The sequence below is a fragment of the Castor canadensis genome, chromosome 7 (assembly GCF_047511655.1).
Source record: "Castor canadensis chromosome 7, mCasCan1.hap1v2, whole genome shotgun sequence".
NCBI classification, from domain to species: domain Eukaryota; kingdom Metazoa; phylum Chordata; class Mammalia; order Rodentia; family Castoridae; genus Castor; species Castor canadensis.
This window is the reverse complement of record NC_133392.1, coordinates 63,243,833-63,270,921: the sequence shown is the minus strand read 5'-3', so window position 1 is coordinate 63,270,921 and position 27,089 is coordinate 63,243,833. Positions and strand designations below refer to the sequence as shown.

Sequence of the window (27,089 nt, the reverse complement as noted above, 5' to 3'; positions counted from 1 at the left end):
ACACACACTCACATCACATATACATATATGTAATTCTCAAAAACTATTTTAGTATTGTGCCATCATGCTTTGCTTGTGTGTTACTACTAAATTGTGCATTTCATCTAGGTCATCCAATTTGCTGACAGTAGTACAAAGTATTCTCTTATTCTTTTTATCTCAGTAAAATCAGCAGCAATGTTCCTCCTTCATTCCTGATTTTAGTAGTTTAAGTTGTCTTTCCTTTTTTCTCAATCTTGCTAAAGCCTTCTCAATTTTGCTGATATTTTCAATGAAACAACTTTTTTATTTCATTGATTTTTCTCTAGTTTTCTAGTATATATTTTTGTTTTGTTTTGCTTTGTTTTGTTTTGGCGGCACTGGGGTATGAACTCAGGGCCTCATGCTTGCTAGGCAGACTCTCTGACCACTTGGGCCACTCCACCAGCAAATTTGGAGTAATTTTTTGTATTAAAATTTTTTTTCTATTCCCTATTTTGTTTGTCTCCACTCTAATCTTTATTATCTTCATTCTGTTAACTTTGGGCATAGTTTGCTTTCTTTTTTCTAGTTCTTTAGCTGTACAATTAAGTTACTGGTTTGAGGGCCTCCTCCTCCTTTCTTATTTTGTTTGGGAATTAAATTTTCTCCTTCCCCTGGGTTTGCTTTTTCCAAGCCAGAATTCTGACTGTAATTTCCTTGCATGCTGGGATCTTTAATACAAAAACAAACAAAAGAAACAAAATTAAATAATCCTTTTTGACAGTCCTTAAAGATGGCTATGTACTAAAGATCTTTCTTTCTCTCTTTCTTCCCTTCCTTTCTTCTCTCTCTCTCTCTCTCTGTTTCTTTCGTTTCTTTTTTTGAGGTGCTGTGGTTTGAACTCAGAGCCTTGCACTTGCTAGCCAGGTCCTCTACCACTTGAGCCATACTCCAACCCTTTTTTGATTATTAGCTATTTTTTCTGACAGGGTCTTGGGTTTCTGCCCAGGGCTGACATCAGACTGTGATCCTCTTACCCACGGTCTCCGGAATAGCTGTAACCACAGGTAGTTTGTACTGCCTTGCCTGACTTGTTGGTTGAGATGGGGTTCTCACTAACTTTTTGCCTTGACTGCTCTTGAACCATGATTCTCCTGATCTCTACCTCCCAGGTAGCTGGGATTGCAGGCCTGAGCATTCTTTTAACAGTTAACCAGTCTATTAATATTTTTGTCTCAGCCCTCATTTCCTACTGATACTTTAGATCAATCAATGGTGAAAGCTTAAGGTTTTCTCAGGTCTTTTCTAAGACCTGGCCATGCTTGTGGCTTTTTAAATTCCCCCAGTATACACAACTGCTATTGAATGCTTTAATTTCCCAAAGAAATTCTCTAGTTTTTCCTCCCAGGCTTTAGGTAATCTGTTGTATGTCTCAACCCTAATCTTTTGCCCAAGCAGCTGCTCATTCTTGATCACGTTATGATGTTTTAAGCAATACTTTTCACCTCTGAGTTAGGAAAAATAGAGATGAGTGTCTTGTGTTGGCCCTTCAGGGATTCCCAGACAGGTTAGAACACGGTGACTTGGGAATGAGGTCTGCTATTCATCTTACAGAATTAGGAACCGGTGTGCCACACTAGAAACCCAGGCTTCCATCTTCAAGACTGCTGCTAAGCTGAGTACACAGTGGAACAGGAGCAGGGAAAAATGCCACAAAGTTTTTTTAGTGTTTCTAAACTACCTTTTTGTTGATTCAGCATTTGCTTGGTTGCTGTAAGTGTTTTGCTGTTTTCTAGAATTCTGACAAAGTTGATTCTGGACAATTTTTTCTTTCTTTCTCATGTTTCTATGGAGGGATGAGACATTGGAGTTACCCACACTGCCATTTTGCTGATATCTACACTTTCACCTCTTGATGTAGGGGCACCATACTCAAAGAAGGATGAAAATAAATGATGGCTGTACCTTGAAAACATGTATTATGCATATTTAACACTTTCAGCAATACCCCCAAATTACCTTCCAACTTCACAGTTCCATTCGGGATACATGAGACTCATGTTTCTTCACACATTCATCAACACAAAAATAAAATTTTTGCCAGGCATGGTGGATCATGCCTGTAATCTTATGTACTCAGGAAGATTGCAGTTCAAGGCCAGCCAGGACAAAAAGTTAGTGAGACCCCATCTCAACCAAATAAAACTGGGTGTGGTGCTGCATTCCTGTCATCCCAGCTACACAGGAAGCATAAATAGGAGAATCGCTATCTAGGCTGGCATAAATGTGAGACCGTATTTGAAAATAACTAAAGCAAAATGGGCTGGGAGCTTGGCTAAATGGTACACTAGCACACTTGAGAGCCTAGTTCAACCCTCAGAACTGCAAAATATTTTTTAGAATAATAATTATATGGATAACCCTATTAAATAAGATTAAAATTATTATTTAAGAACAGAGGTATATGATTACATAGGACCTATTAAAGAAAAATTGAATTTGTGAGTTTGACCATACACTTTAAGGTAGCCCAATGTATTTTAGCAGGAATCTGAAGCTATAAAGGAAAAGAGCTATGACTTATTCCTGCAGGGTCCTGTAAGGTCTTCTGTAAAGGAAGGTAGACGTTTTAGCATACGTAGTTTGACGTAACAAAAATGTGTTCCATTAGTCACCTTAAGTCTGGTAGCATTATTGTAGTTTAAAGCCATCCTATACATGATGGCCAATTGTATACTTTTTCTCCTAGGTGGAGAGGAGTAAAAAGCTTTTGCTTATCTATACCATGCAGATTTCCAAATCTTTGTGCTTTGGAAACTCAACTGACTTCCCCTCATACAATGACACCCATTGCTTTCCAAAACCCTGGTCAAGTGCCATTTGTGCACTTTAAAAAAAATTAGCCAGAGGTACACTTTGGAATCTTTCTGGTAGCTGCTTCTGCTCTCCTTCCTATTGTAGCTCTGCCAGGATTCACATTTAGGGTTTTGTATGAGATACTATCACTTGAGTGCAGTAGGGAAATAGACTTCAGATCTCCATATGGACTCTTTGGAGGTGAGATATAAGAGCATGTAAATCTGCAGATAATAAACCATTCTTTGTTTTTTATATATTTTTTTCTAATACAGGGTCAAAGAAATGACTCCTCCAAGGCCCCCTCTCACCCGTCGGACAGGAGGAGCTCAGAAGGCAAGTGCCAAAGCCAGGGTGAAAATATAGGCAATAAATTGCTAAGTGCATGCCTTTGAAAATGTCACAGACTCTTCACTATCTTCCAGAATGAGTGGAAACTTGTTTGGGTCTTCACGTATCTTCATTCTTGGTTCCATTTGTGATCAGTGGCATTTGGTGAATAGCATACAATGTCAGGTCTTTGGCTGGTGATCTCTGAGTTCTGAAGAGGCAATTTATATCTAAAGTATTATTGACTATAAACCTAATTCAGTTTTCTAATCCGTAATCTCCACTCTTGGAAGTTTTTTTACCAGATCTTCTATATCTTCCTAGGCGGTGAGTGACTACCACATGCAGATCAAGAACATCTCTAGAGCCATTCTGGATGAGTACCACAAAATGTTTGGAAAACAGATGGCTAAACTGGGGAATGATATAGATACTGAAGCCCTGGAGGAGCAGAAGTGCCAGCTCAGCTACGAGCTTAATTGCTCTGGAAAGTACTTTGCTTTCAAAGAGCAACTCAAGGTAAACCATTCACTTATTTAATTATTTTCTGGTTTTTATTGAGCACCTTCTTTATAGACATACCCGTGTAACATTTTTTTCTCTGATTATATTCAGCTAAATTCTCTGATAGAATGTCAAGAACATTACTTCTATAGACTCTTGGAATAGTTTAGTTTCCATTCTGAGCATGAGCTTGTAAGAAACTAATTGTTCACTTGAAGCTAGGCTAGAACCAGAATTTCTAGGAGTTAGAAATTCTGCTACTGACTCTGTAGCTAATTCTTTCACCATTCAAATCTCTGCTTAGTCCATAAAGTTACTAAGATTTGAGAAATAAAGCCAGGCACTGGTGGCTAAGGTCTGTAATGCTAGCTGCTTGAGAGGCTGAGATCAAGAGGATTGCAGTTCAAGGCCAACCCAGGTAAACAGTTCATGAGACCCCCATCTCCTAAATAACCAGAGCAATATGGACTGAAGGTGTGGCTCAACTGGTGGTGTACCTGTTTTTGCAAGCACAAAGCCTTGAGTTCAAACCCCAGTCCCATCAAAAAAAAAAAAAAAGATTTGAGAAATAGGTTCTTCCCTCCTACCCCTTGGCAGTACTGGGGCTTGAACTCAGGGCCTCATCCTTGCAGAACTCCACCACTTGAGCTCCTCCAGCAGCCCTTTTTTTTGTGTTGGATATTTTTGAAATAGGGTATTTGCCCTGCAATCTTCCTGATCTCTGCCTCCTGAATAGCTAGGATTACAGGTGTGAGCTACCAGCACCTGACTAGATTCTTAATAATAATTTCTTAAATAATAATAATGGCTAATATTTACTTTTCCTGTGTGTTTTGGGGTTTTGGTTTGGTTAGTTATTTGTTTGTTGAGACAGAGTCTCACATGTAGCCCAGGTGGGCCTTGAACTCACAATCCTCCTGCCTCTGCCTCCCAAATGATGAGATTACAAGGTGTGTGCCACCACACTCAGTTCATTTATTGAATGTTTTCTGTATGCTTCATATTTACTAATTTAATCCTCACAACAACTCTTTGAGGTAGGTATTCTTCATCTTCCCATTTTACAGATGGGAAAATGAATTATTAATTAAGTAGTTTGTCCACACAGAAATAGTAAAGATCAAAGATAGGATTCAAATTCAGGCAGTCTGGCTCTAGAACTCATATTCTTAAGTGCTATACTACGCTGCCTCTCTATGCACATTTACTATGTGCCCTGTACTACAGTACAAAGAGAGCGTGTGGATAATAAAATGAAAACAGCTGATGTTCATGGAGGCAAGAGGGTATCGCAGTAGGTGTTTGCTTCTTGGTTCGTCTTTATTAGCTGGGTGACTTAGAACACATAACTTTACCTCTCTGTGCCTCAACTTTTTGAACAATGAGGGATAGTATTAACGTTGTCACATGGGATCAGTATGAGAAATGATGTGATGCCTGGAAGGTGCTTAGTGTAGAACCTGTCAATATTAGCTTAAGGAGAAAAAAAATGAGTTTCCAGCATGCTATATTTATACACTAGTCCCCCTTATCTGTGGGGTATGTCCCAAGATCCCCCGTGTATGTCTAAAACTGTGAATAATAGCATGCCCCATAAATACTGTTTTTTCTTATGTGTACAAACCTACGATCTTTTTTTTTTGTGGTACTGGGGTTTTGAACTCAGGGCCTTACTCTTGCTAGGCAGATATTCTACCATTTGAGCCATGCCTTTAACCCTTTTTGCTTTATCTATTTCTCCTATAGGGGCTTGATTTTATGGCTGGGGCTGGGCTAGATCTTGATCCTCCTATTTATGCCTCCCCCAGAGCTTTTATCGGTTGATATAAGAGTCTTGCTAACTTTTTGCCTGGGCTGGCCTCAAACCATGATCCCTCCAATCTCACATCCCAAGTAGATAGGATTGCAGCTGTGAGCCACTGTGCCTAGCTTGATCTTTTCACTTAAATGAAGCACTTTGTGGCTTCTTTTTGTCATATCCAAATTGTTGGCACGACTACTCTTTGCTTTGGTGCTATTATCAAGTAAAATAAGGGTTGTTGACATGAACTCGGTGAGACTGTGACAACTGATCCCATAGCAAAATGGCTACTAAGTGATTACTGGGCAAGCAGCATATCCAGTGTGGAAATGCTGAACAATGAGGGGCAGGAAGGAGCAGGGCAACATAAGATTTTTATCATGCTACTGCAAACAGTGTGCAACTTATACTTCGGAATTGTTTGTTTCTGGAATTTCCCACTTATTTTCAGACTGCAGTTTACCATGGGTAACTGAAACTGTAGATAAAGGAGTACTACTATATTTATAAAGCATTTTAAGCTCTTACTTTTGTTTCTTTGACTTCTCAATCAACTTCTAAAGTAAGATGATAATACCAGAGCTACACAACCACTTAACAAATGAGGAAACTAAGTTACCAAAGTAAAGTAATTCATGAGGTTGTACAGTGGCAGCATTCAAACCATAGTTTCATTCTTTAGACTCTCAGATCAGGGTTTCCCCTTGAGCCACATGCCAGCGTGAGAGACACGATTCGTAAACCTACTACTAAGGCTTACTTCAGCTGTACGACCCTCTTTACATGGTATGAGCCCTGCACTGCCCTTTTAATGATAATGGTCTCATCAAGAAGAGAAGTCACACAGAGCATGTTGATTGGAGTATGAGAGGGCTGGAGAAACTAATCACTATGTGAAGGTCTGAGGAGCCTGAAACCAGAAACTCTAGAGAAACCTGTGTGGTCGGCACAGGACGGAATGTGTTAGCGGGAGAGTGGTGTGTGTCTTGCAGCATGCCGCGGTAAAGATTGTAAGAGAGAAATACTTGAAGACAGTGTCATTTGAAAACCAGGAGGAACTGCAGACATTTATCAGTGAGCTTTATGTGTTCTTGGTGGATCAAATGCATGTGGCCTTAAACCAGGTAAGTGGTAAGACTGAAAGCCCTTTCTTTCCTCTATAGAGAAGCATGGTTTTCTTTGAAATATTCCTTCCTTCTTTGCTTCTTTTCTTTCTTTATTCAACAGATATCTATTAAGGTATCTGCCCTGTGCTAGACACTGAAAAAGTGCAAAGATGAAATAACAGCTGGGCAGCAGTGGCTCACACCTGTAATCCTAGCTACTCAGGAGGCAGAGATTATGAGGATTGCAGTTCAAAGCCAGCTTGGGCAAATAGTTTGTGAGACCCTATCACAAAAAACCATCACAAAAAAAGGGCTGGCAGCGTAGCTCAAGGTGGGGGCCTTGAGTTCAAACCCCAGTACTGAAAAAGAAAAAAAAGATGAATAAGAAACTGCTTAAAGAGCTGGGTATGGTAGCTTATGCCTAAAATCCCAGCTATGAGGGAGGCAGAGGCAGGAGGTTCATGATCTTGGTCAGAGACTGGCCCTAGGAAAAATGCAAGAAACTACCTCCCTATCTGAAAATAACTAAAGCAATGAGAGCTGGAGGTGTGGCTCAAGTGGTAAAGTACTTATATGAATCCAAACCCCAGTACCACCCAAAAAATAAGAAAGAGCCAGGTGCCAATGACTCATGTCTGGAATACTAGCTACTCAGGAGGCAGAGATCAGGAGGATCATGGTTTGAAGCCAGCCCAGGCAAATATATATCTGTACAGCTTGCATCTTGCCTTCTCTTGCTAATTTTTGTATGTATTAGTTGTGGTTTATTTGAAAACAATAACAAAATCAAAGTCTTATTGTCCCTAGCAGTCTGACGAGCTATGCCTCCTTAAAGCTTATGTTGTATTTGCTCTTTCCTTCACGGAGGTTTTTGTTCCTACCACCTGCACCTTTTCTTTCATCTGGTTAAGACTTCCTTGAAGAGGTAAGCCAGGAATGTTCAGTATTGTAGGATTAAGAGAACAGTCCTGCCTTGGGTATGGATAATATGGATGGTTTGGTTTGAAAGGCATGGAATGAGAATTGCTGCTGCCTTCTGTCCCTGAAGGACCCTTGTCTAGTAAGGGTGATAGGCACAAAACACAAATAACTGCAATAGAGTGAAGCAACTGCTATGATAGAGACATGTCCATACGTGATCAGGTTAAGGACACCTAAAGAGAAAAGGATCTGTTTCATGCTGGGATCTTTCAGGGAAGGGTTTACAGAGGAGCTATGGTTTGAGCTGACGCTTCAAGGCTGCAAAGAAGTTCTCTAGGTGGGTGTTTCAGAGCTTTGAGTCACAGGGAACATCAAAAAGGTATAGGACCTTGGAAAAATGTATATACAGAAACTGCACAGAATTCAAGTGCAGAGGTTGAACTATTGAGTGGTGGAGAAGAAGCAGGAGATTAAGCTAGAGACCTGTTCCCCCCATTGGGGAATTTGGAAATGGAGGGAGGCCTTGTATGCCATACAAAGAAGTTTTGATTTTTTCTCTTTAACAATTGGGAGCAATAAAGTGAAGTATTTTTACATTGGAGCATACTATGATCAGATTTATATTTTATTAAAAAATATAGGAACAAAAAACTACTCTGACAGTAGTTATGGAGAATGAATTAAAGATGGTAAAACTGGTGATGTTAGCTTGTTATTGCATAATAAAAAGGAAGAGGAGACAAAGATTCTTAGATTTAACTCAGTGACTGGGGTTATTGATATTAACATTAACCAGGACAAGGAATACAGCATAAATAAATTTGGTGGACTGCAGGTAATATTGAATTCAAGTTTTGAACATCGGCCCAGAGGGGCTTTGCTTAAGAGCGAGCGCTGAGCTGAGCACTGGTGGTTCACATCTGTAATCCAAGCTACTTGGGAGGTAGAAATCAGGAGGATCATGGTTTGAGGCCAGCTCAGGCAAATAGTTTGCAAGGCTCTATCTCAGAAATGCCCAATGCAAACAAGGGCTGGTGGAGGGCTCAAGTGATAGAGCATCTGCCTAACAAGCACAAGGCCCTGAGTTCAAGCCCCAGTGCCACCAAAAAAAAAAAAAAAAAAGCTAAGCTAGAATTTAGATTTATGGAGCCATGATGTATGGATGCTATGATCAGAGATGAGGCTGTGTGAGAAAAACAGGAGGAAAGAGAGAGGGGTGCTGGTGGTAGGGTATAGTAAATACCAACAGTTAAGGGATGGATGCGTGAAACACTTGACGAGGGGATGAGTGCATTAATGAGCCAGAAGACAGTGGTGTTACAGAGCCAGGGGAAAGAATTTTAAGAAAAGTGGTCCAATTTGTTAAATACTTGTAGAAATTCAAGAAAAATAAAACCTGAGAAATTTTCGTTGGATTTGACAGTTAGGAGATATTGTTAATCCCTACATAGCAATTTCATTGGGCTAAAGGAGAAGAGTCAAGTTAAAATGAATTAAGGAGTAAATGTGTGATTATACAACAGATGAATATAAATTTAAGAAGTTGGGTGATGAAGAGAAAAAAGTGAAATGTGGAAGCTAGAAATTACAGGGATTTTCTTTTTAAGATGGAATAACATTGAGCAGTCCACAGATTTGGGAATTGGAGTCAACACAGTAGAAGTTGAAAATTGAGGAACAAAAGGAGATTATTGATGGCAAGCTCAGGATATACACCTGGGAAAGAACTAAGCGTTTAAGTGGGAGATTGGCCTTGAAATGGAAACGGCTGGGATGCTTTCTCCTCTGAGTTTGAAAGGAAAGAGATACAAGAGACACAGAAATAAAGATCTTAGGTGTGGGGTTAAAAACTTGAGGGCTTCTTGCCTAAGAATTTCTGTTACCTCTGTGAAGTAAGTAAGTAAGGTCTCTATTAAAAGCAATGGGGATAAGTGTTGAATGAAAAATTTTAAGAGAAATTTATATTCTACATAGCATTGTGGGATGTGGTGCTAAATGAGGACGATTACAAAGATGACAGAGTCTTAAAGATCTTAATAAAGATCTTAACTAATACTGAACGTCACAACAGTCGGGAAGGGCTCAGACATCTCTATGTAGTTTTTCTTGGAACCACTTACCTGTACCTGTCCCAGAATGAAGACATCAGTGTATAGGACTGTTTTAATTTGTGAGTTTTCAGGCCAAGTGCAGGAAAAGGACAAGGATGCCTGAGACTTGAGTGTGCTGGTGAGATAGTAGTATGGGGGAAGTAATGAGGTCCTGGCTGATCCATTTGGGAAGTGATAGGCTTATTGGAAGTAAAAGAAATGCAGTCAGAGAGCTATTTTAAGCAGATGAAATGAAAAAAGGTAGAAGGTTTGGAATGTGGGATCTGGGAGTGTGATATTAGGAGTATTTTTGGTTTAAGGTAGAAGTGTGTTGCTATAGGATTTGAAGGTCAAAATCATTAATACTAAAAAAACCAAAGACCAGACAAATTGATCAGTGATCAAAAGCTCTCTTTGGCTCATCTCAAAATTGGCTTTATGCTCCACATTCCTTAGCAACTGTACTTGTTAAAGTCCCTGATAACATTTTTACTGGTTCTTTGTTTTGTTTTGTTTTTTGATGGGACTGAAGTTTGAATTCAGAGCTTGTAAAGCCATACCTCCAGTCTTCATTTTTACTTTTAATTAAAGAATTTTCGAGGTCTTCCTCAGCAATAGCTTCTCACCCAGGATATTACTAATTATACCAGACCTGTTCTCCAATGTGGGTATATAGAATATATTCTTTTTCTGGTTTTCCTCCTACCTGTCTGGCTGTTTCTAAAATGTCTCCTTTGTAGGATCTATCAATCATTCTACCCATTAAAGTTATAGATCTGGCTCAAGGTTTTACCCTTAATTTCCTGTTTGTGCCATATTTCAAGTCCTTAGCTGGTGCTTGTCAGCCTTTTTCATGTCATGGCACCCAAAAAAATATTTGTCCTATACACTAGAGAAAACGAGGTAAGCTGAGGCCAGAGGCAAGCTGCCTTAAGAGTTGTTTCTGCCTTGAGTTTTACTATTGGTATTCGGATACCTGAGTTTCTGTTTCAGCCTTGGTATTTGTCTCTTGGTTGCGTCTTATTCTCTCCCTACGTTGGCAAGTTTGTAAGAAACCTCAGTCTCATTTTAAACATTACGACTGGATGTCACATCCACTTTATGCCCATAAACTGCTCTACTTGTAATTGCTTCATTGTTTGCTTAACATCTTCATTGGTGACAAGACCATGCCAGATGACGTCCAAGAGACTGTCTCAACCATTCCCACGAGCAGTGAACAGCTCCGACTCTTTGCATTTGAAGCAGAAGTCAACGAGGACTTTGAAATGGCAGCAGTGTATTATGAAGAGGTAATTAAACATCTTCCCAGTGATTGTTGTTATTATTTGTGGATATGGGTGTAAGAAGTAGTTCCGTGTAGTGCCGGCCCCCTCGCTCTAGCAGTGAACAGCTGCAGCCGGGGCTCCGCGCTACCCGACGGCCGTGGGCGGCGAGGTGACCGTGCGCGTGCGTGTGCGCGTGCGCGATCCAAGGCACGTGATCCCGAGGGGTGCGGCTTAGCCCGCAGGAACCGCGCTGGGGAGCTGCTCCAAGTCCCCGACGATCTGTGGACCTCAAGTTCACCTAGAACAGGGGGAGGGAGCGGGAGGAGCTGGGCAAAGAGCATCGTGCTGGCCGCCAAAAGGAAGGCAGCGGCCAAGAGGGACAGGCCTCCCCACCCGTCCCCAGAATAAAAGTCTGCGTTAACAGGGGAAAAAAAAAATCACACTTGAGAAGTCTTCACTCCCATTCCCTGCTTGGGGAACAGGAACCATTTCTCACTTTTTTTCCTGATTTTGTTTTGTTTTATTTTTTTGGTGGTACTGGGGTTTGAACTCAGGGCCTTACGGTTGCTAGGCAGGCACTCTACCACTTGAGCCACTCCACCAGTTCTCACTTTTTTTCCTTACTTCTCCCTACTTTGCCCTGTTATACGAAAATAAATTCTTGGTTTAAAAAAAAAATATCAGCCTTTCAACGGGTGGCTCATGTCTGTAATCCTAACTGGAGAGGCTGAGATTGGGAGGATCACGGTTTGAGGCTAGTCCCAGGCAAATAGTTTGCAAGATCCCATTTCCAAAATAACCAGAGCAAATGGGCTGGAGGAGTGGCTCAAGTGGTAGAGCGCCTGCTTTGCAAGTGTGAAGCTCTGAGTTTACTACCAAAAAAAAAAAAAAAAAAATCAAACTTGATTGGGAAAAGACATTATAGACAGTCAAAAATAGGCACAAATGAATAAAGTCATTTGACTTTTGATGGAGTTATAAAAAGGTCAGTGAAAAAAAAGAACAGTTTTCAACAAATAGTGTTAGAACAATTGGTCATCCATATGCAAAATAAAAGAACTTTGGTCTGTCCTTCAACATTTTACAAAAATCAAATCCAAATGGAGAATAAATATAAATAGAAAACATAAAGCTGTATAACGTTTACAAGAAATGTAGGGGAAAATCTTTTTGACCTGGAGTTAAGTAAAGAGGTGGCTCACTCCTGTAATCTTAGCTACTCAGGAGGCAGCAATCAGGAGGATCACAGTTTGAAGCCAGGCTGGGCAAATAGTTCTCAAGACCCCTATCTCAAAAAAACCCATCACACAAAAAGGGCTGGCAGCGTGGCTCAAGTGGGAGAGCACCTGCCTAAAAAGCGTGAGGCCCTGAGTTCAAACCCCAGTACCACAAAAAAAAAAAAATTGTGCTTAGACATGAGACCTAAGCATAACTATAGTTATCAAGGAAAAATGTGACAAATGGAACTTCATCAAAATTAAAAGCCTTTGGGCTGGAGGTGTGGCTCAAGTAGTAGATGCCTGCCTCCTAAGCCTGCAGCTCTAAGTTCAAGCCCCAGTACTGCCAAAATAAATAAATAATTGATTAAAACCCTTTATTCTATGAAAAAGAAAAAGCAAAAAGTACAGATTAGGATAAAATATTTGTAGAACATATATGTGACAAAGGATTTGTATCTAGAATATAAAGAGCTCTCAAAACTCAACATTTATGTATAAGCATTTGTTTGAGTTCCTGTTTTTAATTATTGTGAATATATACTTAAAAATAAAATTGCTAGTACATATGGTAATCCTTTGTTTAACATTTCAAGGATTTTGATTGAGCTATTAATGGGATTACACTGTATCTGTAGATTGCTTATTGTAGTATTAAAATTTTAACAATCCTAAATTTTCCAATCCAGTGTCTTTCCATTTATTGTGTTCTTTAATCTCTTTAAGCAATATTTGTAGTTTTCACTCATTTTTATTAGGCATCTTTAAATTTTTTTTTTGTAGGACTGGGACTTGAACTCAGGCCTTCATGCTTGCAAAGGAGGCACTGTACTGCTTGAGCCACACCTCCAGTCCATTTTGCTCTGGTTATTTTGAAGATGGGGTTTTGCAAACTGTTTGCCTGGGATGGCCTCAAACCATGGTCCTCCTGATTTTGGCCTCCCAAATAGCTAGGATTATAGGCATGAGCCACCAGTGACTGGCTTTCTCAGAATTATGGATAAGCCTATATTTGCCATCTCAGGATTATGGCACAAATTATTATACATGGTTGATATACAATCAGGTGAAACTTTAGGCTCTCAGAGTATTAGATGAGTTTAGATTGAGCAGACACTGGAAAGAAATGGCTTGAGGATTCGATTTTATTTTTTGTATAAGCCAGAACAGTAAGTATGCTTGGCATTTTGGGATTCCATGGTAAGCAAAAAAGAACTGCTTTCATAAAACTTATGTATTTATGGAGTGCTTTCTGTGTGTTTACTGTGTAAAAAGTAGGTCATAGTAACACAGTAATTTTGGCTTTCCTGATGTTTTGTGTGCCTAGAGGTTGGTCCGGGAGCCCCAGAACCTGGATTACTGGCTGGATTATGGTGCCTTCTGCCTTCTAATTGAAGACAACATGAAAGCACAAGAGTGTTTTCGGAAAGCCCTTTCCCTGAATGAGAGTCATATCCACAGGTAGAGGTGGAAGGGAGATGCAAAATAAGTAGGAACAGATAAGCTTCCACATGAAATTGTCTCAGTTCGTTCATGTGACATGGGACCATGCTGTTATCATGTTAGTGATCTCTTCTCAGCTTGCTGCTGTGTGGTGTCCTGGCTGTCTTAATGGAGAACTATGAGCAAGCAGAAATTTTCTTTGAGGATGCCACTTGCTTGGAACCAACAAATGTTGTAGCCTGGACTTTACTTGGTATGTTATTTTCCTGTGATATAAACGTGAATGTGGTTTTTCTTTTTTTTTAATGTGGTAGTGGGGCTTGAACTCAGGGCCTCATGCTTGCTAGGCAGCTGCTCCACAACTTGAGCCACCCAGCCAGCCCATGGTTTTTCCTATTAAAAGATTCTCTCTTTCCCTTTCTATTCTTTTTCTTTGGTGTTAAAGGGGGTTGAACTCAGGGCCTTGTGCTAGCTACGCAGGTATGCTACCACTTGAGCGACACCTACAACCCTTTTGTGTTGGTTCTTTTTGAGACAGGGTCTCGCTTTATGCTGAGGCCAGTCTTGACCAGGATCCTTCTATTTGTGTTCCCTGTAGCTGGGGATGACAGTTGAACACCATGACGCCCAGCCATTGGTTGAGATGGGGACTTGTGAACTTCTATTCTGTTTCCCAGGGAGTTAGCATTATAGGCTTGAGCGACCATTCTGTCTTCTTTCTACTCTGAATTGGCTCATCATGTAATTCTTAAACTTTCGCAAATATATGGGAAAGATAGGCAAAATACTGCAGAATATTTCAGGTTTCATTATATGGTGGTGGGAAATTGTCATTTTTATTTCAAATCTGTATTTCCTCAGGTTTGTACTATGAAATTCAAAACAATGATATACGAATGGAAATGGCATTTCATGAGGCCTTCAAACAGCTTCAGGCACAAATGCTGCAAGCCCCAGTAGCAAAGGAAAAGAGTACTGGAGGGTACATGGAAGAAGGAAGGAAAATGGAATCCAGTTTAGGCCCTTGGGGAACCACAAATGATTTTTCCACAATAGCAATCAAGGCAGAAGCCCCAGCAGGTAGGAGCCAGGAATGGAATGTTGAGTGACTACTGAGAAACTTACTGGCCTTATGAAATAAATTTGTTAAATGAATGAGTACTAGAGGTCTTAGTTGTTTTAGGATATCAGGAAAGACTCCTTCTAAATATTTCTTCATTCATATGATTAGTGGTTTGAATCTTCTATTGAGATTGCTTTTTTGACTCTTACAGAATTTACTGTCTTCATAAATATTCCTACAAAAAAAAAAGTGCCATAGAGTAAATTTTTTTCGATTCCCTTTTGTTCCCTTCCTACCATGTAAGGTTCCTGTCTTGTGAATCCTAAATGTATTTGTTTGTGTAACACCATCACACACACCCCATTCTTCATTGCCATTCTACTGCATTTAGTTTGTACATTTTTACTTGTGTGTTTCTTGCATTATTTTGTGTGCATATTTTCTAAGTTTGAGGTATAATTGACATTTCATAAACTTTACACATTTAAATATTCAATTCGATAAGGATTGTTGTATGTACACGCCTATGAAAACATTACAATCAAGATAATGAATACATCTTCATATCCAGTTGTGATCTCATTCACCCACCCAAATTTCCAGAAACCACAGATGTGCTTTCTGTCACTGTAGATGAATTTGCATTTTGTAGAGTTTTAGAATACTAGGAAAACTCTAGGGCTGGAGGTGTGGCTAAAGTGGCAGAGTGCCTGTCTCAAAAGTGCGAAGCCCTGAGTTTAAACCCTAGCACTGCCAAAACCAAATCAAAACAAAAACTCTAGAAAAACTCTAGAAACTCGAGAACCTCTAGAATTAAACAGAATTATACAGTATGTACTCTTTTTTTGTCTTGATTTTTTGTTTTAACTGAGGATATAGAGATGGCATAATTTGTTTATCTGTTGGTAGATACTTGGATTATTTCCATTTTGGGATTATTGAAATAAGGCTACGATGGACATTTATCTACAAGTTTTTGTAGTTAAATAATAATATAATAGATAAGATATATGCTTTCATTTTTCTCTCTACTGGGGATTGAGCCCAGGTCCTGGCTCATGCTATCTTGCTAGTTGATCACTTTTTCACTTGAGCCACACCCCTACCCCTTCAGTTTGTATTTTGTTCTTGAGATAAGGTCTTGCAAATTTTGCCTGAGCTGGCCTGGAATTCGTGATTCTCCTTCCTCCAGTTCTCAAATAAGATGGGATTACAAGTATGCACCACCACATATGGTTTATGCTTTCCTTTCTCTTGAATAAATTGCTAGGAATTGGATGACTGGGACCATGGATTATTTAGCAATATTTTGTTTGTTGTTGTTGTTGTTTTTGCAGTAGTGGGGTTTGAACTCAGGGTTTCATGCTTGCTAGGTAGCTTTGCTGTCACTTGAGCCACACCTCCAGCATGATGTGGTTTTTACTTTCTAAATATTCGAGGATTTTTCCAGATATTTTTGTTTTTTATTTCTAATTTAATCTCATTGTGGTTAGAAAATATATTTTGTATAATTTGAATTATTTTAAAATTATTGAAACTTGTTTTGTGGCCCAGTATGAAGTCTATGGTGGTAAATATTCTATCTACACTTGAATATGTATTCTCTTTTGAATAGAATGGTCTACAGATGTCAGTTAGGTCTAATTAGCCAATTGTGCTGTTCAATCTTTATCCTTTGTAATTTTGTACTTGTGAAGTTTTTGCAAGTCTGAGCACTGAGGCTTTAAGAAAGCTAAAGAGAGAACATGGGATAGTGCAAGTCTGGGAGCAAAGACTTTAAGAAAGATTATGCTAAAGAACAGCTAAGATTTCTCAATGAAACCCCAGCAGCACAGCAACTAAGAGATAGCATAGATAAATGGGACCTCATAAAACTAAAAAGCTTCTGTTCATCAAAAGAAATGGTCTCTAAACTGAAGAGAACACCCACAGAGTGGGAGAAAATATTTGCCAGCTATACATCAGACAAAGGACTGATAACCAGAATATACAGGGAACTTAAAAAACTAAATTCTCCCAAAACTAATGAACCAATAAAGAAATGGGCAAGTGAACTAAACAGAACTTTCTCAAAAGAAGAAATTCAAATGGCCAGAAAACACATGAAAAAATGCTCACCATCTCTAGCAATAAAGGAAATGCAAATTAAAACCACACTAAGATTCCACCTCACCCCTGTTAGAATAGCCATCATCAGCAACACCACCAACAACAGGTGTTGGCGAGGATGCGGGGAAAAAGGAACCCTCTTACACTGTTGGTGGGAATGTAGACTAGTACAACCACTCTGGAAAAAAATTTGGAGGCTACTTAAAAAGCTGGACATCGATCTACCATTTGATCCAGCAATACCACTCTTGGGGATATACCCAAAAGACTGTTACTCCAGAGGCACCTGCACATCCATGTTTATTGCGGCACTATTCACAATAGCCAAGTTATGGAAACAGCCAAGATGCCCCAGCACTGACGAATGGATTAAGAAAATGTGGTATCTATACACAATGGAATTTTATGCAGCCATGAAGAAGAACGAAATGTTATCATTCGCTGGTAAATGGATGGAATTGGAGAACATCATTCTGAGTGAGGTTAGCCTGGCTCAAAAGACCAAAAATCGTATGTTCTCCCTCATATGTGGACATTAGATCAAGGGCAAACACAACAAGGGGATTGGACTATGAGCACATGATAAAAGCGAGAGCACACAAGGGAGGGGTGAGGATAGGTAAGACACCTAAAAAACTAGCTAGCATTTGTTGCCCTTAATGCAGAGAAACTAAAGCAGATACCTTAAAGCAACTGAGGCCAATAGGAAAAGGGGACCAGGAACTAGAGAAAAGGTTAGATTAAAAAGAATTAACCTGGAAGGTAACACCCACGCACAGGAAATCAATGTGAGTCAATGCCCTGTATAGCTATCCTTATCTCAACCAGCAAAACCCCTTGTTCCTTCCTATTATTGCTTATACTCTCTCTACAACAAAATTAGAGATAAGGGCAAAATAGTTTCTGATGGGTATTGAGGGGGGGAGCGGGAGGGGGTGGAGTGGGTGGTAAGGGAGGGGGTGGGGGCAGGGGGGAGAAATAAACCAAGCCTTGTATGCACATATGAATAATAAAAGAAAAATGAAAAAAAAAAAAAAAAAGAACAGCTAAGAGAAAACATGGGACAGAGCAAATCTAAGGAAAGAGACTTTAAAGAACAGAAAAGAAGACTTTAAAAGCAAGGTTTTAAGGAAAGACTTTAGAAGCAAGGTTTTAAAGAACTGTAAAGGAGTAAGGCCTTCAAGAATAAAGACAGAGAAAAGAAGCGGAGTAAATTAAGAGAATAATAGAAAAAAGAAGCAATGAGGCTGCTGTGCATCTCCACCCCAGCGTCCAACATAACTGGCCCAAATTTTCTGTCTATCTATCCAGTGTCCTTTCTGCATCTCCTGTGGCCACCCAGTTTGCCCCCGTTAGGTTCCATAGTAACAAGGCAGTGAGAGAAAAAGCTCGCTTCAGGTATTGTGGCTCAAGCAGTAAGAGTGCCTGCCTGGCAAACATGAGGCCCTGAGTTCAAACCCCATCACCACAAAAAACAAACAAACAAACAATCAAGCTGGATGCCAGGTGGCTCATGCCAACAGTCTTAGCTACTTAGGAGGCTGAGATTGGGAGGATCTAGGTTTGAGGCCAACCTGGGCAAATACTTCAAGAGACCCCATCTACAAAATAACCACAGCAAAATGGACTGAAGGTGTGGCTCAAGTGGTATAGCACCTGCTTTGCAAGCACAAAGCCCTGAGTTTATAAAAAAAAAAAAACAAAACTCAGTCCCACCAAAAAAAACCCCAAAATACCAAAAAAAAAATCAAACACATAAACTATAATACTATAATTATAATATTATAATTTATTTAGATAAACCTAAATGGATTGCTAAAAAATGTTTGCATAATCCATAGGAAGGCAGAAAAAAGGAAAGAGTAGAATAAAAAGTAGAGGACAAACAGAAAACAAATAATAAATTGAGTAACTTAAATCCTAACATCTCCATAATTGCTATGGTATCTTCAATGATGTCCTTGTCCTAATCCCTGGGATCTGTGACTGTTACCTTATATGGCAAAAGAGACTTTGCAAGTGTGATTTAAGTTAAGTGTCTTGATACGGGAAGATTATTTTGGATTATCTGGGTTAGCCCACTTCTTGTGTCTGCCTCATTTGAGGGCATGCCTCCTTCTAGGACATGCTCCCTTAGCACAATACCTGGCCTGTAGACATGTTCAAGTATAGCTACTTGTACATTTACTGTTATTTGTAAATATATACTGAAACAAGATGAATAGAATTCCTGTCCTTTTTGTAGCTTTAATGTTATCTAAAAATGTTTTCATCTTCTCATCTGGATTCTTGAGATTCTGGATTTAAACATGGAACTTTTTTATTAGCAATAATCGCACCTTGGATAAACCTCATACTACCACTGCACAAAGCTTAAACATGGAACTTTTATAACAGCAATCTGTTTGACATTATCATGACTTGAAGTAGCAGCAAGGTTGTATTTGGTGGGGAGATCACAGTGACAGAAGTTGTGTTGTCAGTTTAGTTTGTACTTTTTAAATTACTCGGCAATGTAAACAAGTCTCCCAAACAAGCCTGTTCTTTCATACAACATATTTAGGAATTATGCTTCTTAGCTTCACACATTTTTCTCCTATAATGTTCTTTTAATAACCAAGGTAGGACATTTTTTTCATCACAATTTAATCTATTTAGGACCAGGAGCTGCGTTATCCATTCTAGATGAATTTCTTGAAGACTCTTCTAAGCTGCAGTCTGAATCACGAGAGCCCCTAATAGTTACACAATCTCAGGATCCAGTTACTGGCCAAAGAACATCTAACATATTTTTAAAGGAGATACAGGAAAAAAAAGGTAATAGGAATAAAGATTTCCATTTCAAAAAGGGACATAAACAAACTAGATAAGGATTAAAAACTCTGGATATAGAAGTGGCAATCCTGACTTGTTTGAAATTATGTTGCCTACATTCCTCCAGAGTCGTCTAGGCTCTGAAATCCACACTCAGTGGTCTAACTCCTGCGATAAGCAAGGGGTTTATGTTTAGCTCTCAGAGATAGCTAACAAAAGACCTAAGATTTTCCAATAAGTCTTCATTGTTAGGATATCTATAAATTAGGTATATGAAATATATATACATTTAGAATATCAATAAATTAGAATATATATTCTAATAGGTATATTCAGGTCAGAATCCTTTTTTTTTTTAACAAAAACCCTTTCATTTGGTTGTGACTTGCCTCGTTGCTTTGATTGTACTTGGAACCATCAGTACATTTTCCTTGAGAACCTATGAGTTCTCTTTGGGTTCCATTACTAGAAGTAGTCTATTGCTTGCTTTACAGAGCATGGTTTTTCTCATGTATTAGATCAGAATACTCTCAATACCACATTAGTGTGTCTGAGCTTCTGATATTGTTTCCTTTGTATCTTGATCTTCTATCCCTTTAATATAATATTTTCAGAAACATCAAAATGTCAAGATTCACCAGCTTTTCCGCCTCCTACCCCTTATCATGGTGCTTCCCAAATTTCTACCACAATCTTCATGGAGACCATACGCTTCTTGATGAAAGTCAATGCTGTGCAGGTCAGGATATTTGGGAGAGGGCAAGTAGATGGAAAGACTTTAGTGAACTACTCATTCTATACATGGTTGTATCTTTGCAAGCTAAAACTCATGTGAAACATAACTCAAATATATGGGTGTATGCCCATGTGCACTGGGGATTGAACTGAGGGCATCATGTATGCTTATCTCTATCTGATCTGTAACCCCATCCTTCAAATATACTTTTAAGATCATACCTTCAAGCTAATGCAGAGAACATACAAACATGAACCACTCTCTGCAGAAGTAGACCTTACTGCAGATGTGCTCCCTGTAGAATACCAGCACAGAAAAGTCAAACTCAAAGACATGTGCAGCCCAATCTCACTTTCTTATGGGAACTTATGTTAATGTTGGGGGTTCACAGGAATCTAATCATACCCTTCTTCCTTTCCAGATCCTGACCTGTGAAAGCATACACGGTACCCTGGGGGGGGGGTGTTAAAATATTAAATTATTTTGTTGGTAAAACTCGGCTAAAGAATGTGACTGATCCCACATTTACCTTACCCATGCAGTCACAGGTAAAACAGTTGGAGAATTGCAGCCTCCTAGCAGGGAAGAAGCTCACCCTATGAGGTCTGCCTACCATAGGAAACAAGAAGCACCTTCATGAGCAGGCAGTAGGAAGAGAGAGCAAGATCCAGGAGCCAAGAGAGTTGGCTCTGATCCTGCAGAGCTCATACCCCACTGAGAGCAGGCAAGCTCAAGAAAGGACAAGAGTTACAAAGTGGGTGGGATTGGACCACATTAGATGGGAGACTTTAGAATATTAATCAACCTTTTCCATTAGAAACAGTCTTTCTCCCTACCTCAGTTATTTTCCACTCCCCGACCCCAGGTCAGAGAGCCAGAAGGCAGGTAGAGAGATCAACTTCAGTCCCTCCTCTGCCCCCAGTATTTTCCTAAGAGGGTGTAAGTATTAGTGGAAGATTCTGCATTATAGACTGAGATGAGGACAGAGAATAAAAGAAAAGTTTCCCTTCTGCTTAGCAAGTACATATGACTTCACATTTGCAGACCTTTTAAAGTATAAAAAGCAAAGAATAGTCCCAGATACAAAACTGGTAAATATAAATGTTTGTTGATATGGCAGAAATAGATATTTATGTTCCCAAGATCCTAAGTCTAGCATTTTGGAGAGGCAGGTTTTACCTCACTGTGAATTTCCTTATAATGACAGTCATCTGAAAGTGTCACCTCATGTGTAAATAGGGTGGCTGATGAAGTGCCTTTGTCTGCTGCATAATAAGTTCAGTCCAAGATACATTATGATGACCAACAAGAACAGAATTGTGCAGTACTGCTTGTTATTCATTTGGAAATGTCTACATTAGGTGACTGAATATCTGGTAATGGGACATGAAGAACTGAATGCTTGTAATTTACCCCTCTTAATCTTTTGAAGTTGAAGATAATCATTTCATTTTATAATTATATTACTTATTGGGGCGAGACTCCTTCAACCACAAAAACTATGGTATTAACATAATGCAGCCATTTATGTGTTCTTTAAACTGTGATTTCCTTGCAGTATGTGCACAGAGTGCTTGCACATGAGCTGTTATGCCCTCAAGGAGGCCCCAGCTGTGAGTATTTCTTGGTGCTGGCCCAGACACACCTTCTCAAGAAAGATTTTGTCAAGACAGAGGAATACATTCAACAAGCAGCCCAGATGGACTATCTGGTAATAACTTTTGCTAGGGCCTCTTGGTTGGTAGAAAGGATGAACAGACATTAAAAGTAGTGATGCCAGCAAATGATAGTGTGTACCTGCAGTCCTATCACTGGGACTGGGTCACTGGGATTCTGAAGAGGTACCCTTTTAAAGACAGGGACCTTCCACTCAAGTTTTTATGCAGGTCCTTTACTTAAATCACTGGTAAGAATTTCTAAATAAGTCATGTGATGAGGTAAAGAACCGACAGAGTTTATTAGTAAATCAAAGCAAAGCACTTATTGGTGTGGTTACGTCTAATAAGAGGCACTGAGTACTCTAACAGCAGGGATATTTATGGTAAAAAAGTGGGTTGGGATTTGACTTAAACTGACCTTAGGATAAGTGCTGCCCTTTGTTCTGGACATTGGTACACTTCAATCATTCTTATTGTTACATTGTCTTGACATTATAATTGGGCCTAAAGATAATATGATTGGTTTACTAAATTTGATCTTTACTAGATAAAGTAGGTTAGGAGAGTTTTGCTTCAACTTTCCTCCAGATAAGTGTGTTCTTCATGTTAGACACCTGGTAACAATCAATTTGCTGTTGCAAAGTTTGGAGGTTGTCATTCAGAGTGGAGACATTGGGTCCCAGATAATCTTCTAATTAAAGGACATGGTTGCCTGCTTCTTGAAACTTTTATGGGCAATCTTTTGATCAAAAGATTTACTGAACTTGGCCTATTTGTTTTTGGTGGTAGTGGGGAATTGAACTCAGGGCTTGATGCTTGCTAGGCAAATACTCTACCACTTGAGCCATCCCCCAGTCCTTTTGCTTTTAGTTTGTTTTTCATATAGGATCTCACTAATTTTGCCCAGGCTGGCCTCAGAACATGATTCTTCTATCTCCATTTCCCAAGTAGCTGGGTTTATAGTCATGTACCATGACACTCAGTGTGTAACAGGCAATTTTAAGTTCAGAGCATATTAGAAAGTTTTGACTATTTCTATCATATATTAATTAGGAAAATTGGAGTGCTGAGAAAAGTAATGTGTGTGCTTTTTTATTTACTGAAGTATTTAATATTGCAGTCCTATCAACCCTCCTTTAATTGCATCTTACATTTTTGTAACTGATAAGTTTGGGATTCCAGAGACCAAGTCTCCTTAATTGACACAAGTGATATAAGATTAAAAATCTGCTAGGTGTCTTCTTTGAGGAGACATTTGCTCAGGGCAGAAAAGCCCATATTTAAGAGGTATTTGTTTTTCTTTAACAAGGTTTCCATTTAGTCCAAGGATGAGTTTTGCCAGGTGTTTTTCTTAAGATATTGACCCAGAACGTGCTTCTGCAGAACTCTGGGCAAATCATTAGTGCAAAGTTAAAAGCATGGTTAGCTGCTATATTCTAATGTGGAGTGGGAAACTTTAAGTTACATATTAATACAGTGCTTATTCTTAGTTCCTGGCTCTTGGTTCCCATGCCTTAATGTCCTTGATCTCTCCCACCTTAGTCCCTAGAACCCAGGAGTTCAAGGCCAGCATAGGCAGCATAGTAAGACCCTGTCACAAAAAATGAAACAAACAAAATAAAACAAAGCAAAACAAAACCAGGCACCAGTGGCTCATGCCTGAAATCCTAGCTACTTAGGAGGCAGAGATCAGGAGGATCACAGTTCAAAGCAAGCCCCAGGTAAATAGCTCCCAAGACCCTATCTTGAAAAAAAATCCACAAAAAAGGGCTGGTGGAGTGGCTCAAACACTAAGCTGCCTGCTCAGCAAGTGTGTGAGGACCTGAGTTCAAACTCCAGTGCCACTAAAAAGGGAAAATAAGAAAAAAACAGTGTTGCCATATCACAGGTACGTTTCTGGTGATCAGGGGTGGGGGTCATTACCTGTTAGTAAACACATCTTTCTCTACCCTTATATTTGTTTTTCTTAAGTAGTCATGTGTTTTACAAAGAGTAGAGAAAATGATAAAGATAGCTTTTTAGTAGAAAGTGTTTATCTACTTCAAGTTTTCTGGACTTCTCTTTTCTCCTTATGAATACTATATTGGTTATACTTGAATGTTTTTCTTAATATTTACCCCAAAGAGAAAATGTCTTTGAAGAATACAAGAAAGAAATGAGAGGACAGACCTAGAAAAATACCTCTCAGTACAATTAAATGGCTCTCTTTCTAACTGGGTACTCTTAGAAAAAGGAAATAAACTTACTAAGTCAAGTGTTGATCAAAGCTTATTTTTAAAGGTACTTTAAAATCCCACTTCATCCATGTATTACTTGTTGTTTACTTTCTTAGAATCCCAATGTCTGGGGAGTGAAGGGCCATCTCTATTTTCTGAGTGGGAATCATGCTAAGGCCAAAGCGTGCTATGAGCGAACCATTAGTTTTGTAGTGGATGCTTCTGAGATGCACTTCATCTTCCTGAGACTGGGGCTCATCTATCTGGAAGAGAAAGAGGTAAGGGATAGAATAGTAACCACATAAATCAGGCCACAACCTTGGACCTTGTAATAGTGCAAGCATTTATATTCATCCTAAAAATGGTAATATGATAATGATACCTTTACATTCAAAGGTAGAGCAACTTGCCCAACATCAGGTAACAAGGAATTAGTGGGAGCAGGAATTCTAAAACCAGAATCTGTGGTTTTAACAATTCTGCTACTAAAAAAGTTATTAAAAACTATATAAATGTTATTTTACTACACTTTTATTACCCATAATGGAAACTTTATTTGCAGTAGTTAAAAACATTTTTAATGGATTTAATAGAAACTGTCATGGGCCTCAAAAGGACTTCTCCAAACTTCCCTCTCAATCCAGAAAGTTTTATTTAATTTAGCTGAGGGTAACCCAATTACTCAGGTCACTCTGACCTGACGGTTAGCAGTCCCTCACTGTATTTTAGGAAATACTCCCAAGGTTTTTGAAAAAAACAAAAGCCTTTTATGAAAAATTCTAGATATATACAAAGTAAACAGAACAGCAGAATGAACCATCATGACCCATCACCCCACTATAATTGTTGTCAGCTTTCTGCTGAAGGCCTCTGACTCCCTGCTTTTTTTTCTTAGACTTCATTCCATTTCTCCTTCCCAGAGAACTCAGTTCTCTATTTTTATTTAACATAAAATAACAACAGAAACAAGGATTTGTTAGACATTTACAATCCGTATAATGAAAATAGAGGCTCAGAATGACTTAAGCGAAATCACTGTCATCCTGCAGTGAAGTAAATAAGGAAAGGTTTTCTTTGTGATGTCACTGCAAGTTGTGTCTTGCCTCACCTACACTAGGCAAGCAGTTCTTAAGCTGTTTGCTGAGGATCAACTATAGATGTTTTTTTTTCTTTTTGGTGGCACTAGGGTTTAAATTCAGGGCTTGTTCTACTGCAGGCCTATACCCCTAGCCCCTTCTCTTACATCTGAGATACAAGACAAGAAAAGCACTTGAGGGTTACTTCTTTTGAAAGTTTTTTTTTTGGGGGGTATTGCTGGGTGTGAGAGCCTACACCTGTCTAACTAGCACTCTGGAGAATGAAGTAGAAGGATAGCTTGAGTCCAGGAGTTTGAGGCCAGCCTGGGCATCATAGGAGACCCTTTCACAAAACAAATAAGCCAGGCATGGTATACACCTGTAATCTCACTTACTTGGGAGATGGACGCAGGATCTTGAATTTGAGACCAGAGGCAAAGGTAGTGATGACCTACCTCAAAAATAAAAAACAAAAGGACTGGGAGCATAGCTCAATAGTAGAGCACTTGTGTAGCACACAAGGCCCTGAGTTCAATCCCCAGTACCACAAAAAAAAAAAAAAAAACAAAGACAACAGTAAAAAAAAAAAGAGTGCCTTGCTATGTGGTCATTATGTTCTTGAACTCCTGGGCTCAAATGTTCCTCCTACCTCAGCTCTATGTAGTTGAAAAGTTGGAACTGCATGTACCACACCTGGCTGAAAGCTTGTTTTCTGATTTTTTAAATGTCTTTGTAGAGCCTTTAAAACTTCTTATGATATGGGAACAGATCCTCAGAATGATGAGGCTTTGTCAGGTATACCTCTTATTCCAGGATTCAGGGTCTGTTATCTCACCACTCAATGTCACTTTTAAGTGAAAGAGGTAAAGTCTAGGTGCATTTCAGATAATCACTGTGGTTGCTCAGAATTTTCAATGTATCTCCTTGTCTCAACTCTTACAGACTGTAAATAGTCTTTGTAACTGCTTCCAGGTAAAATTCTGCCCTTTCATTTGGCCTGCTCATCTCTCACCAGTCTTCTTGCAATAGCTCCCTTAAAGTAGTCAGGAAAATACAATCCAAGGACTTACTCAAGTTACATTGTTCTGGAGGCCCAATTCCATGTTTGAAGCTTCCAGAATAGTTGCTTAATTGTACTTTCTTTCACAGTATGAAAAGGCAAAGAAAACCTACCTACAAGCCTGCAAGAGATCACCTTCATGCCTTACCTGGCTAGGAGTGGGAATCGCCTGTTATCGGGTAAGAGAATGGAGGCTTGGTACTAGACCCATGCACACAAGTGACCATGATTCTTTGGTCTTCTGAGCACACTTAGGGTTAATGAGGATGGTGGGATAGCAATCAGGGAAGTCTACTCTAATGAAAAGTTTCCCTTTAAAGCTGTTCATGAGCTGAAGCTCAATCTGAACTAGAAAAATATTCTTAAAACATCCTACAAAAACCTGAACCAGGAAGCTATATAAAAAAAATTTCATGTTATTTGTTTAGATACACTTTTGTGATGTTATCTATAAGAAAAAGATGATATGAGAGGTAAGAGTTATCTATATTCCTTGTCTCTTCTTCATTGCTGATTTTTTAAACCTTAAAGATAATACATATTCATTATAGATAACTTCAAAGATAGAAAACATGAGTATCCATAATCCTACCACTCAGTAATAACCACTGTTAATATTTGAGTGTACTTTCCTTCACTCTTTTTTACAGACATAAATGAAAACATTTTTCTTAAAGAGAAGGATCTATGTTGCCCAGCCTGGCTCCAAATTTCTGGGCTCAAGTGATCCTCCTGCCTCATCTCCTGAGTAGCTGGGACTATGGGCACATACCACTGCACTCAGCTATTTAATTTTAATGTATAAAATATGAGCATTTACTGCTTTGTAATTATTTTTCTACTTAATAGAGAATCAGTTT

At 39.1% G+C, this 27,089-nt stretch overlaps 1 protein-coding gene across 5 annotated transcripts in view; it reads left to right on the top strand.

The window, feature by feature from the left end:
• Cfap70 (cilia and flagella associated protein 70) overlaps window positions 1-27,089 on the top strand; it is a 92,553-nt gene that overhangs the window by 51,034 nt on the left and 14,430 nt on the right. For 4 of the 5 annotated variants that reach the window (XM_074079136.1, XM_074079135.1, XM_074079139.1 and 1 more), the window contains 12 exons: window positions 3,093-3,153; window positions 3,472-3,666; window positions 6,445-6,576; window positions 10,736-10,861; window positions 13,382-13,515; window positions 13,635-13,750; window positions 14,359-14,577; window positions 19,328-19,486; window positions 20,098-20,222; window positions 21,778-21,930; window positions 24,210-24,371; window positions 26,319-26,408. In XM_074079136.1, coding sequence (XP_073935237.1) covers window positions 3,093-3,153; window positions 3,472-3,666; window positions 6,445-6,576; window positions 10,736-10,861; window positions 13,382-13,515; window positions 13,635-13,750; window positions 14,359-14,577; window positions 19,328-19,486; window positions 20,098-20,222; window positions 21,778-21,930; window positions 24,210-24,371; window positions 26,319-26,408 — 1,672 coding nt within the window. The remainder of the gene's footprint in view (window positions 1-3,092; window positions 3,154-3,471; window positions 3,667-6,444; window positions 6,577-10,735; window positions 10,862-13,381; window positions 13,516-13,634; window positions 13,751-14,358; window positions 14,578-19,327; window positions 19,487-20,097; window positions 20,223-21,777; window positions 21,931-24,209; window positions 24,372-26,318; window positions 26,409-27,089) is intronic. The other variant, XM_074079137.1, reaches the window with a different exon arrangement.